The sequence below is a fragment of the Gekko japonicus genome, unplaced genomic scaffold (assembly GCF_001447785.1).
Source record: "Gekko japonicus isolate JY-2015 unplaced genomic scaffold, Gekko_japonicus_V1.1 scaffold2517, whole genome shotgun sequence".
Classification (NCBI taxonomy): domain Eukaryota; kingdom Metazoa; phylum Chordata; class Lepidosauria; order Squamata; family Gekkonidae; genus Gekko; species Gekko japonicus.
The window spans coordinates 188,875-203,371 of NW_015172623.1; the positions used below are offsets into that span (position 1 = coordinate 188,875).

Genomic DNA, 14,497 nt, shown 5'->3' on the forward strand with positions numbered 1-14,497 from the left:
AATGCAGCAGCTAGGCTGCTGATGGACCTCCCCAGGTGGGAGCACATCAAGCCTGGGTTGAAGGCGCTGCACTGGCTGCCTATAGCGTACCGAGTCCGCTTCAAAGTGCTGGTGCTTACCTTTAAAGCCCTATATGGCCTGGGTCCGACCTACCTGAGGGACCGCCTTTCCCCATATATACCCCCAAGGGCACTTCGGTCGGGGACCCAGAACCAGTTAGTGGTTCCGGGCCCCCGAGACGTAAAATACGCTGCAACAAGGACTAGATCCTTCTCAGTGGCGGCCCCTGCCTGGTGGAATGAGCTCCCGGAGGAGATCAGGGCCCTGCGGGACCTGGTGCAGTTCCGCAGGGCCTGCAAGACGGAGCTCTTCCGCCAGGCTTTCACGTAGGGGCCGCCGCTGCCGCTGCCACCATTACCATCAACGGTGGTAAGAACACCGAAGTTGGGAGTGTCCTTGAGCGTAGTGCTACTAGAATGCTGCAATGAATACAGCGGATGGGCTCGGACTAATTCTCGGACTAGGATGCCATCATTTTTTAACAACTTAAGAAGCACTTTATTGTTATTGTTGATTGTAATGTTTTTGGATTTTACTGGATTTTATGTGGTTTTATGTTTGGGCTATGCCCCTTGTAAGCCGCCCTGAGCCCGCTTGCGGGGAGGGCGGGGCAAAAATACTTAAATAAATAAATAAATAAATATCTATGGCCAGATGGAATATTCTCCCCTCCGCAATAGTGGAAGGGCGATTCCGATGATAGAGTCTGCCCTTGTGGAGCAGGAAAGGTTGAGACAACTGAGCATGTAATGCTGCACTGTCATGTTTATCATGAAATTGGAGCAAAGACTATTATACCTTTACTCAGAAGGTTTCCAGCTTGTCCCCCACCCTGAAATTGTTAAGAAGTTCCTATTAGGTGTAAATCCACACATCACAATCTGCTGTGCCAGATTTTTTGCAGCAGCCTGTAATATTCACAAGGAATTAGTTGGAAGTGCAGCAGAAATTCAACAATCATATGTTTTGTAATTATCATAGGAAGGCCATGGTTTACAAGGGAAAGGAGGAATTGAAATTTTACTGTTTTATCTTCTCATTATAAGTACAACTTTACTGTATAATTGTAACATCTTAAAATTCTTTTGTTCATAGCAATTTTAACCCTGTATTCACATTTTTATTACTTTTTAAAATTGTTTTTAACTGATCGATGGCTGGCTTTGAACATATTATTACGTTCTATTCTATTCTAATGGAGTCAGCATGAGCCAGCTAGATGCCATCAGGCTGGGGAAGCACTGCTTCAAGAGCTCAGCCTTCCCAACCAGCATCACCTCTGTCTTGTCAGGATTCACTTCCCCTTTAGCCATTTAACCACAGCAGCTGGGTGCTTGCTCAGGACCTCTACAATAGTGCTTCTCTAGTGCTGGGCACTAGAGTTGGTTGTCACTGACATATTGATTCAAGTCCAGTAGCCCCTTAGAGACCAACAAGACTTGCAGGGCATAAATAAGCTTTTGAGAGTCATGTTGATGACACCCAAATCCAAAACCACGAATGATTCAGTTTTACATAGAAACTAAATAGCATGGGGGCTAAAGACTGAGCCTTGTGGAGCCCCACAGAACAAGTCCTGCACAGATGAAAACTTGTGTTCAGCAGCAACCCTCTGAGTCTGATCCCTAAGGAAAGATTTAAACCAGTCCAAAGCACATCCTCTGATGACTATTTCTTTTTCCAATTTTGTGCTTTCACACTACCACAAACTGTTTCTGTTCCCTGCAGTCCAGGATCCAAACTAGGATTTAGACCAGAGTTTAGAATTCTGATTGGAGGGAAGAGGACAAAACAATAAGTGGTTCAAGCATTACAGCATGGAAAGGATGCATGTAAACCGAATTATTCCCCCAAACTGATTTGACAACTGTGGTTTGCCATTACATCTGAACCATCCCCCGGACAGTAAGAAGATGAAGACAAATGGAAGTGTTTACCATCTCTTCTGGCTGCTGAAGATGTGGGGTGCAAACAGAAGTTAATTGCTCACAGGCAAGCAAATGTATTCGGTGAAAGATTTCTGTGGCAACTGCACCAAAGAGAAAGATATATTAGTTGTTGCAGACTTTTGGCTATTGTCAGTGTCTTCTCTGGTTCATTTTCATGATCAATGTCTTTTCTGTTTCATTTTTGTTTTAATTCTTAAGTTGCCATTGCACCAAATGGACCATTACAACTGAGCAGTCCTGTTGCAGAAAGTGTGCAGGGTTTGCAGACATTTACAAATGCTGGTGGAACTCCACTGTTACAGTATGTACAGACATCTGATGGTCAACAGATACTTGTGCCCAGCAACCAGGTAGTAGTGCAGAGTAAGTACTGCCTTTGAATTTTTTGGAATTGTTGGCTTCTTCCACCTGCTTAGGATAGTTCTACTAACTGATTCGTACTTTTCTTGTAGAACCTGGGTGCTCTTTCCCAGGTATAAAAATAATTTTTCATAATGGAAAAGTTTCACATCAAATTCTGTTCCATTTCAGTCTTATTCTACAGCTGTATCTAGCCAGCTCTATGTTTATGCTCATGTTTATTTATCAGAACCCGTGCATTTAATTCAAAAAATGTTATTCCATCAGTACTAATCCAGAGATCAAAGACTACTCTTTTCAGTTACTTTAATAATGGGCATAGGATCAGTACAGCATTGCTGTGCTCTTGCCCTGTCAAGTTCACAGAATGTATCAACTGCTGGGAGGAGAGCTGACCCTGTTCGATAAACAGATTAGGCAGAAATCAATGGATTCCCCAGCTGAAACTGGAAACTAAAAGGTGGACAGGTGTGGGTTAGTCCTTGAATTTCCTGAAAAGTTCCCAGTGATCCAATACCCTGGGAGGCCAGTGGAAGCCAAGAACCGCCCAAGCCAAGTGGCCCCTGTTATGCTGGCAGTGCTGCAGTGACTATGGCAGTGGGTATAGGACGGGTCTACACCTGTTGTTGCCACAGCCCAGGCCCAAGCCAAGTGGTTCCCGCAGCACTGAGCCATTTGGGTCAGCTTACTCCAGACTGTTTTAGCATTTTAGTCTGCCCTGGCGACGTGTATTAACTCTAGGATTTTTTTCTCTCTCACCTCCCTTGTTCCCACACTTTGCATCCAAATTGTACCCCAAACTTCAGAGTTGTCTTTCATTGATGGTGGCCAAGTCAGTAAGTATGACCACCAGTGCTCTTCCTAAGGAACAACATTTTGTCCCATTTGGTTGTTTGCATTTGAGCTACAATGCAACAGAAAGTTTTCTGGTACACTACCAACTTTGGCAGTCACCCTCTGCTATGCCTTAAGTGCAAAAGGTCTGTATGTCTTTAAAATACTCAGAAGCATGAGTTTCTTTCTCACCTGCTGTTTCCGGGTCACTAAAAGGCACATGCTTATTTCTGTATTCATATGCCCTCCACAGTTGGTTGGGTGCATTGCATTTTGAACTTTGGGTATATGTACATAAGTGTAAAAAATAAAGTGAGAACTGCTGTTTAAATTTTTTCCTTTATAATGATTCTTTCCTTTGGTTCTTCAACAGCTGCTTCAGGAGATATGCAAACGTACCAGATACGCAGTACACCAACCACCGCTTCCCTCCCACAGACTGTTGTGATGACAACTCCAGCCTCCTTGACATCTCAGTCAACCAAGACAGATGATCCACAGTTGAAAAGAGAGATACGGCTAATGAAGAACAGGTATTTGGTTTCCCAATTACTATTAGGCATTTTCCTAATGCTGCTTTGAAAGTCATTCTCTGATACTACTATGTCTTACTCAGGTATTGGCTTCATATTGTCTTTTTATTCCCCCTAAAAGAATATTCACTATAGCTTCCCCTCAAAAATACATGTTTATTTCATTTAATTGTTTTCTCATTTGACTTTGTTTGCCAGCGCTTTGTTTAAGGGAGTTTTTGAACAACAAGGAGTGGAAGAGAAAATTTTGCAAAGGCAAATATATTTGTAAAATCGGGAAAAAATATTAAATCATGAGGTCTCTGGAAGTCTCAGCCAAATCGATGCATCCCTCTCCCTCAAACTTTGTGTATGTGCACAAATAATAACATAAGAAGAGCCCTGCTAGATCAGTTTAGCATCCTGTTTCACACAGCAGCCAACCAGTTTCTGTGGAGGGCAAACAAGGCATCGAGGCCAAGGCCCTCCCCTGCTGCTGTCTCCCTGCACTGGTATTCAGAGGTTTGCTGCCTCTGGATATACTGGCTTCCTTCAGTCACCATAGCTAGTAGCCATTGATGGATCTCTCCTTGATCAGTCTCTTCAAACCCCTTTTAAAGCAATCTATGCTCTTGGTCATCACAACCTCAGTTGGCAGTGAATTCCACAATTGAATTACTCATTGAGTAAACAAGTATTTCTGTCTGTCTGCACCTATTACCAATCAACTTTGTTGGGTGCTCCTAAGTTTTAGTATTATGAGAGAAGGAGAAAAAGCTCCATTATCATCATTGTTCTGTGCAGTCCCACATGGGTACTGCGCAGGCCAGCCAGGCACCGGAAGATTAGTTAGCTTAACAACAGAGCCAGAGGGGCCCCTCCCAGTCAGAGCCGTTGAGGCCATTTCCCACCTAGCGGTCATGTGCTCGGGGGAGGGGATCCCTCCATTCCCTCTGTTCTCTCTTTGCTGCTGCTGTGAGATCTTTTCTTGTTAGCTCAACTTTGCCTTGTAAAAATGTCTTTGTTCAAAAAAATGTTCAAAGTGTTCAATGAAGATGACCCAGACAGACGAAAATTCTGTCTACTTTCTTTGCCTTAGGGAGAGTCACAAAGTTATGGCATGCAAGATCTGCCAACAATTCACCCTGAAGGCCCATGCAGATCGCGCCTCCTGGTTTTATTTATAAAGAACAAGTGAGTTTAGGAAAGTTCTGCAGTTATTTGTATGCTTCTCTGGCCCCTCGAAAGGGAAAGCAGCATCCCCGCAGATGTTATCTAGAAGGATTGTGTCAACTATTAAGAAGTCTTATGATCTGGTACCAGTGAATTCCCCCTTGAGAATAAGGGCACACCCGACAAGAGCTCAAGCTGCATCCGCTGCCTTTCAAAGAGGCATCCCACTATTGGACATTTGTAAGGCAACAACCTGGTCATCTGCAGACACTTTCGTTAGACTCTACTCTGGGGACCTCAGTACAAGAAGGGAGACATTGGTGGGGACAGCAGTGTTGCATTCCATTTTTCAGTGAATCGCTCACCCCACCTCCTGGTAAATCAGCTTGATAATCTCCCGTGTGGGACTGCACAGAACGACGACCATGAAAACAGTGTTGCACTTTCCTATAATGTTGTTCATCTAGTTGTGTCTACGCAGGCACACATCCCTCCCTCCTACCTTGCTGTGAACTCAAAAAAAAAAGAGAGAGAGAAACATCTTAGCTTGGCTCATAGCAGCAGCTTTAGAGGACTGAGGGAAAGGAGGGAGCCTCTTCCCTGAGCACATGACCACTGGGTGGGAAACAGCCTCAATGGCTCCAACTGGGAGGGTCCCCTCTGACTCTGTGGCTAAGCTAACTAAAAATCTTCCGGTGGCTGGCCTGTGCATGTGCAGGCCAAACACACTCTTAAAACAAGGAATCGTTACAAGGCAAGACTTCCCTTTGCAGAAGCCATGCTCATTTTCTTTCTCGTTTAAGAACAGTTTTTACCAATTTACTTGGAACAGATGTTAGGGTAATTGGTATGTAATTCCCTGGACCCTTCTGGACCTCTTTTTAAAAACTGGTGTGGTATTTGCTGCTTTCCACTCCTGTCTGGCACAGTGTGGGCTTTCTGCTTGCACTTTGTCCTCTTACCCTCTTTAATGCTACATCTTTTGTGCTGGTCTCTCCTAATATCTAACATTTCTACCCAAACTTTCCCTGTCTTTATTTTCTTCATATCTAAACAATCATCAAATCTTCACTGTTCTTTCTTTTCAGCAACTCTTAAGTTCCATTCGCTATATTGACGGCATATCCATGATCTGGTCGCCTCTTCCTTTAACTAGCCAGTTGCTGACTTTCCCTTGTTGCATGTTTGGCTCAAAATGTCTCTGCTAAACTTACCTTTCTCTTCAATTTCTATGATGGTATAACCCTTCTCGTTGTCCTTGCATTGGCTTCCTTTTATGTTTTGTATATATAGGTTCTTCCTACTGAAAGTCTCGACCTCATGACTCCTAACCTTATCTTCTCCTCTCTTTTGTCTTACTCCATTTCTCTTCAGCCCATCTCTTCCATTGCTGTTGCAGTATACTGCTGCAGAGCTTCTTCCCACACTGCTTAGATAACATGGGAAGCTCCCAAGCCACCTGTAAGGAGGCAACACTGGAATTTCTCCCTATACAGTTTTTCCCTCTTGGAAACTGAGGCAAATCTGGCCTGGGAAAGAGCCACAATGTGGGCTTTCTGACATCAGGGCTTCTGTAGTGCAGGAAGAAGCCATGCTGCGGCAGCTCCCACTATGTTATCTCCTCCATTTCAACCCTGCATGATTTCTTGCACATCTATCCCAACAACTACCCATGCCATCTTCCTTCTGTAATGATAGATCACCTTACTTTCATCTGTTAAAATACATTCCTTCATTAAAGTCTTGTCTAAGCCATCCTATCCCATCTATGCAGATAGTTAGGAGTAAGATGGGATAACCCATCCCTCACTTCATCAGAACTATAGCTGGTCCTTCCCAGCTTGCTAGCAAGTTAACACTCTCTTCTTCATCTCCACTACTCACTGACAGCCCCTGAGTGGTTTACATTGTTCTCCTTATCTCCATTTTGTCACAGCAAGAATCCTGTAAGATATATCAGGCTGAGAGTTTGTGATGGGAGCTTCCATGGTAGAAATATGGATTTGAATCCAGGTCTCCCAGGATCGTAGTCCGACACTCTATCCACTACACCACACTAGCTCTCAGGGCAGGAATTGTATTAATCTTATTTTTTCCCCACTGACTTATTTATCCTACCTTAGACAAATGTGACACACATACCCCATCCAATTCTCTGCATTGTACAGTAAACTTGGTGGATAGAGTGGGTCTCACTTTGCACTGGGCATCCATCAGAAATACGTTTATCGTTTCTGCTGGTGACCACATTGGTAGACTCTTGGAAGTATTTAGGGTTGGATCCCAATGATAACATCTACAAATGGAAGACACTTTTTATTAGTTCAGTTCAGTTTTTAAGCTTATATTTTATTCTGTATTTTTATTTTTTATTTCTTATCCTTATTATGACAGATTTTGTATCTAAATAAACTTTGAACTGAACTGGAAGTCACTTTTGTTTGTTTGTTTGTTTGTTTGTTTCACTTTTACCCCGCCCTTCCCGCCAGGCAGTCTCAGGGCGGCTTCCAAAAACTGATAAGCAGTATACATTTTACAGTAATAGAATAAAATACATCATTTAAAAACATAGACAAGGCAATATAAAACATTCATTAGATGGCGATAAAAATAAAGTGCAGTTTAGGGACACATTCAGCGGTGGCACCGCACTAGGTCGTGTTGGATCGGAGTTCACACAGGGTGCTGCTGGTAGGACGTCAGAATAGAACTTCCCTTTCCCACTACTAGGAGCTGCGGTGGCTCAAGTGGTTAAGACACTGAACTGCAGGCCTTCTCAGTTGTGGCACCAAAACTGTGGAACTCCCCAGGGAGACTTCTTGTCACTTTCTGTTGCTGTCTTTCACCAGATAATGAATGTTTGTTTTGTCTAGTGTTCCCTATGTTATAATTTTTATGTATGTGTATTTTATTTTACCTTACGTGTATTTTAGCTTGGTTTTATTTATTGCGGTGGCTCAAGTGGTTAGACGCTGAACTGCAGGCTGTGGAAGGTCAGTAGTTCAGCAGTTTGAAACCCGAATGTGCCGCATGACTGAGTGAGCTCCCATCTCTAGTTCCAGCTCCTGCCAACCTAGCAGTTCGAAAGCAAGAAATTGCAAGTAGATAAATAGGTACCACTTCGATGGGAAGGTAACAGCGTTCCGTGTGCCTTGGTGTTTAGTCATGCCGACCACATGACCACAGAAACGTCTTCGGACAGCGCTGGCTCTTCAGCTTTGAAACGGAGATGAGCACCGCAACCCTAGAGTCGGATTCACCTGGCTTTCGAGCAAGGGAACCTTTACCTTTACCCGTTTTCCACTACTGCCCGCTGATCTCCCTGAAATGTTGCTGCTGAGGGACTGGAGACCCCCAGGAACAGCATATGGGTGGGGGACTCTAGTGGGAGAGAGAAATCAGTGAACCCCCACTCCTTTTGTTAGCAGAAATTGTCAGTCTCTGAGCCTAACAGTAATAGGTTATACAGCTGTAAAGGTTGTTTCTAGCAAACCATGGAACTATTGGGGCAGTAATTAAAGCTGTGAAAAAGACATGGATCAATTACTCATTGTAGGGGTCTGCTGGGAGGAGCAGCAAACACATTCTGCTCTTCAGGATTATGTTAATGCCCCTATATAAATCAATGGTGCGACCTCATTTGGAATACTGTGTGCAGTTCTGGTCACCACACCTTAAAAAGGATATTATAGCTTTGGAAAAAGTGCAGAAAAGGGCAACTCGAATGATAACACGGTTAGAACACTTTCCCTATGAGGAAAGGTTAAAGCGCTTAGGGCTCTTTAGCTTGGAGAAATGACGACTGAGGGGTGACATGATCGAGGTTTATAAGATTATGCATGGGATAGAGCAGGTAAGGAAAGAGGTACTTTTCTCCCTTTCTCACAATATAAGAACTTGTGGGCACTCAATGAAATTGCTGAGCGGTTGGGTTAGAACGGATAAAAGGAAGTACTTCTTCACCCAAAGAGTGATTAACACATGGAATTCACTGCCACAGGAAGTGGTGGCGGCTACAAGCATGGACAGCTTCAAAAGGGAATTAGATAAGCCTATGGAGCAGAGGTCCATCAGTGGCTATTAGCCACAAGGTATAGATAGGGGCTCTGGGGCAAGTGATGCTCTGTCTTCTTGGTGCTTAGGGGGGTGGTCAACAGTGGGAGGGCTTCTAATGTCCTGGCCCCACTGGTGGACCTCCTGATGGCACTGGTATTTCTGGCCACTGTGTGACACAGGGTGTTGGACTGGATGGGCCTTTGGCCTGATCCAACATTGGCATCTCTTATGTTCTTATGTTCTTAATCAGTTGTACCTTGTAGTGCTGCTCCTGTGTTCACATTTCCTCAAATGCATAACACATAAACTTTCTTTTAATTTCTCTTTAGCCAAGAGTTATTGCATTACTGAAATCCAGTATGCATTCACTTCCCTGACTATTTCAGTTTTGTCTTTTGGAAAAATGTGCCTTGGGCGGTTTGGAAAATTAATTATTATCAACTTTAGAAAAAATGTTTGCCTTCGTGCTTTGCCTATGTTGATGTTTTTGTTGCCTTAGACAGTTTTATTTTATTAATTTGCTAGCATTGTTTCCCAGCTCTTCAATCCTAGCCCTTTGCATTGTTTTGCTTATTAAGAGAAAAGTGCTGCTGTTATCATATTTTGTAATCTGCTTGAGTCTCAGTGAGAAAAGTTCATTATATATAAAGTTGTTGTGGTTAATCATCCTTATCTGCCTGCTAATTCCCAAACTGGTGTTAAAAACACCCCTTATTGCTAATACAGTAGGTAGGTCTGAGCCCTTAAAAAAGCATTTGGAAGCTACCTGTTTCAGCCAAAACTGCTGACCCATTTCACTTTTTAAGTTCTGTGTGTGTGTGTTACTGGGCAGTAACTCCCACATGAGTTTAAAAGAAAAATGTAAAGGCAGGTTAGGCATGCATCAGCTGTGAAGTAAAGCAGTGATTCCAAACTAGCTTACCATATTACAATATTTGTCTTGAATTTCAGAGAAGCAGCCCGAGAATGCCGTAGAAAGAAGAAAGAATATGTAAAATGTCTTGAGAATCGAGTGGCTGTCCTTGAAAACCAGAATAAAACTCTAATTGAAGAGCTAAAAACTTTGAAAGATCTTTACTGCAACAAACCGAGCATTTTGTGAACATCAGAATTTCAGAGGGAATTTTTTATATTAATTTTTAAAAATTCAAATGAGAGGTCAAGAATGATTCTTTTCAATCCAGCGTTCACAAAGACTGTTAAGATTTTATTTAGAACTTGTTTGGTGACAAGAGTACAAAAAGGAAACAGAAAAACCTCATGAGGAGTTCTACTGGCACAACTGGAATCTTCATTAAATCAGAAGAGAGGGATGTGCATATTCTGTCAATCAAGAGATACTAATTTCCTGATCTACAGTTGAATTTTGAAATGCTTGCAATATTTGATTGTAGTTAAACTGTGGAAGAACTGAGTCTTTGCCTTAGCTGAAAAGGTCTATCAACGTATATAACCAGCATTGATTTTAATTTCTTACCTCTCTAATAGTCAGCTTTCTTTCAGTTATTTGTATGTAAATATTGTCGCTTCAAAATGTAAATTCTATTCTGTGTTTTTAGGAGAGAGAGAAGCCACTAGCTTGCTAAAAAAGTGTAAGTAATATTTGCTATTAACAGGCAGGCAATTTAATTTTTTCTAATGCTTCCTGTGTTTTAACACTTTTTCTAAAGGCAGTGGGCTTTTTGAAACCAGAAAGATATGCTAAGTACATGGATACATGTCCTTGGTGACACCAATGTATCTGTATGTTTTATACAACAAAACTAAAGGTGATAAGAGTAAGTTTCCAGAGGACTTTCAGCATTGCTTCCTGTTTGCTTGGTAGAAAATTATCTGAAGATAAACTGAAATCAACAGGCATCACACATACTGTTTGAAAATCCTGTTTTATTTTCTTAGGTTAAACAGTTTTCAGTTCCCTTAGCACTGCTCACGTTTAAAACAAAATGAAACAAAAGTTTCCTGCCAAAGTAAAATTCTAGTATGAGAGAGGGAGAGAGAATAAATTGCACAATTACAATATTCCTTTTATAAACTAGGCAGTAATTTGTCTAATTTTTTTAATGAAAAGTACTCTTGTTGAAACAGATGCCTGGTATATTTTTGTAGTTGAATGGATTACCTTTACAAATTCTATGATTGAGTTTCTATGGATATTTTAAATGTTTATACACTTCCAGTAAACAGAGAATTTTCCCTCAGATGATCAAGTTTATATTTTTATGAGATTAAATCAGATGCTATTCTTTCTATATATTTCTTTAGGCAAAATTTAATTTAACAAAAATGTCAAGAATATTTTTGAAAAAATAAGTACTGTTCGTAAATTGCACATGTTTTTGAATTCACTAAAGATGCTGTCAGGGATCATAATATGCATCATTCTGCTTTCTTTACAAAGAATGTTAAAAGATTTTTTGATATGAACTGAATTCCAGAGTACTTATTAAATATTAAATCAACAAATGGAGCCTTATCCTAGTTAAGTCTGAAGCATTCCAGTAGTGCTCTTTGAAGTGTTGATATTAAGTACATTATGACAAGATGATGAAACCAAGGGTATGTACACTTGTTATAGCAGTGCAAGCCTATTTCAGAAATACTGGGCAATTTTGAGATTATCATGGTACCACATTCTATAGAAAATTCTATTCTATCAAACTATTATAATTCTATAATAGTTAAAAACCCAAATCCTGTCAAGGAGTTTTTAAAAACTGCAGTGCCTGAAGCAGTACTATGTAAATTGGGGAGGCATTTGTGAGTATAAAACTAATAAGGAAATGGGCCATAACTGAAACGAACAACGTGTCCAGTCCATCAAACCTCTTTACACTCATGGGAAAGCTTGTAGATGTGCAGCCCTACGTCTATTATAGGCTGCTTCAAAAACAATTTCCAAAATGGTTTGTGATATAATTTGGGTGGAGGTAGATGAGGCGCTTTATAGAAAACACAGATAGAAGCTGTTTGGTGGACATGCATTTTCCTCTGCATCATCACAACCAACCAATCAGTTTTACTGTGTAAAATGAATATGGTGGCGTAATCTTGTAATGACTACTGTATACACATTAATTTTCTGTGAATGAATTTCCATTGAGAATCTTAACTTCAAGTCTGAAATTTTTAAGATATGGTGTAAAACTCTAAATAGACCTTATAGCTATGTCGTATTTTGTTTCTCTTTACCCACAATATCTGTTGACATTTTAAAACTGCCATTGTGTCAAGGAAAATTAATGATTTCAAAATAATTGATGTTGAGATGGTGTTAAAAATTGTATGAATTCAGAGAAAGAATAGAAGGTTTTTGTTTTATTTTTACAGAGAAAATGCATTGGATTGGTTGATACTTGTTGACATGAGTAACATACATGGGTATGTCATCACAGCAGTGTTATAAAGCTGTTGATTTCTTTTGCAGTTATTTTTAACAAAATAAATATTTGTGCTATTTACCATTTTTATTCACATGACAATTATAAAACCGAGTCTGGAACATAGGCAATGTAACCCTAGTTACCATAGATTTGTCTTCAAAGTTAGCAGCTTAGTGTCAAGTTTTGTAAATATTTTTAAACAAACAGGTGTTTGCACTTTTCAACCTCAGTAATAAAGAATCCAAAATACAATTTCATGCTGACTCATTCATTCAGACTGTGAGAGCATTGTGGTGCTGGTGTTATTTTTCATCACTTAGAATTTGGTCAGTCTTAAAAATACTAGGAGACCGCACACTTCATTTTGTTTTAACCTTCAGAAGGATTTTAAAGAATTAACTACTGTACCTGTACTGACAAGAAAATACATTGCATTTGTTTTGCTGCAGGATAACCAGCAGAGGGCGCAATGGAGGTAGAACTTTCTAATACTTAACACCCGAATTCTTCAGACACTGGAGCTACTTGTGGGTAAATGTTTGCAGCTTTGATAACTCAAAAACTAACTCAATTATAGATCATCATAATCTGTTTGGAATGAAGAAATGTTACTCAGAAATTTTACATATGCCTGTCTGTATTCAACTGCAAAATATGTTTTATTCTTAAAATACTGTAGATAATATGACAGCTTTCTCCACTTGACATGTTGTGTTGAACCCTGTACACTTGAATGCAGACTTTGATATTTTTGATAACATAGTTTGACTTTCACAAAATCAATCCTATTTTGATGAAGGAAAAAAGTATGCTAGAAAACTGTTTTCATTGCACATTTTAAAATATGACTGAAGCCTTTGCACTGTTCAAAAGAGTGTGGTTGTCATCATGTCATTTATAGCCTATCAAATATACATATGAAACAAAAGAGGTGCTCTTTGAATTTATATTTTTAAGTTATAGACTGAATTATGTATATGAATCTACTAGGCATACATTTCGGTAAATAGGCTGAATCCTGTTGTACCAGTAGAAGGTATTCTGTGATGCCCAAAAGAAGTATTGCTGGGGACATGGACTGCCATGGACAAAAAGAAAAGTATTTTTTTAAATACCCACTGCATACCAGGGACTGAAGTGAGGGAGGTGAACCAAGTGAAATTACTCTTAAACCAAAAGAAATGTTGGTGGAGGAATTACAGTGGAGCAAGGGATCGATCCACATACAAGCAAGGAGGATTCTATGCCTTCATGGGAGTTGCAAAGAATTGTGAGAAGGGAAGGGTGGGGAATATCAGCTATCATAAAACCTTCCACTCATGCAACCATAGGATCTTGCCTAGTAAGTACAATGGTTGTTCAAAATATTTAATTATGCTAACAGGAAAGAGTTATAAGTTTAAAAATCTATCTAAGGTCACTTGCCTCTTCACAGAACAAGATGCAAAACTGCCAAATCCGCACTCAAAAAGATCAGAACACATGGAATGCTCACAGTGGTGGTTTTGTCATATACAATAGCTTGTGAATTTATCCATTTTCCGTAAGTTGCTGTGCGTATATAGATTCCTGGAAATTTTGGTTTACCGCAGCCCATGCCAAAGCTGGTGACTCCTATCAGATAATACCTGGTGCTGTCTGGGAAATAGCACATCAGTGGTCCACCACTGTCTCCCTGGAATATGAAAATTAAAAATATTATGAAGTTCTAGGATACACGAGATTGTGATCCAATTAATTTTGCCTCTTATTGTCGAAAGAAAATACTGATTGCTATGTCTCATGAATCTAAATGGATAAATTAAGATTGCTTTGATTAGATTGTATTACCTATAATTTTATCATGGATGTTCTCAGGGGTCTTTTCGTAGAAAAAGAGCTGCAGGAGCTCATTAGCATATGGTATGCTAATGAGCTACTGGGCTATTAGCATATGCTACGCCCCCTGACATCACCGGAAGTGATGTCAGAAGGGGAAGCAAAAGCCTCCCCTCCCCTTCCCCAGCTTTAAACCCCTTCTCACTAGAGTTGGGCCACAGGAGGAGGAAAGAGAGAGAGTAGAGAGAAGGAAAGAAGGAAGGAAAGGGGGAAAGAAACAGAAGGAAAGAAGGAGGGAAAGAAAGAGAGAAAGGAAGAAGGAGGGAAAGGGGGAAAAGAGAAGATAGAAGGC

At 40.6% G+C, this 14,497-nt stretch overlaps 2 protein-coding genes across 4 annotated transcripts in view; one reads left to right on the plus strand and one right to left on the minus strand.

The window, feature by feature from the left end:
* Window positions 1–10,647, plus strand: part of ATF1 (activating transcription factor 1) — a 34,938-nt gene extending 24,291 nt beyond the window's left edge. For 2 of the 3 annotated variants that reach the window (XM_015421679.1, XM_015421678.1), the window contains exons 5-7: window positions 2,208–2,372; window positions 3,577–3,736; window positions 9,896–10,647. In XM_015421679.1, coding sequence (XP_015277165.1) covers window positions 2,208–2,372; window positions 3,577–3,736; window positions 9,896–10,046 — 476 coding nt within the window. In that variant the 3' untranslated portion in view covers window positions 10,047–10,647. The remainder of the gene's footprint in view (window positions 1–2,207; window positions 2,373–3,576; window positions 3,737–9,895) is intronic. The other variant, XM_015421677.1, reaches the window with a different exon arrangement.
* A 3,109-nt stretch (window positions 10,648–13,756) lies between these two features.
* TMPRSS12 (transmembrane (C-terminal) protease, serine 12) overlaps window positions 13,757–14,497 on the minus strand; it is a 26,683-nt gene continuing 25,942 nt past the window's right edge. The window contains exon 5 of the mRNA XM_015421672.1: window positions 13,757–14,002. Coding sequence (XP_015277158.1) covers window positions 13,757–14,002 — 246 coding nt within the window. The remainder of the gene's footprint in view (window positions 14,003–14,497) is intronic.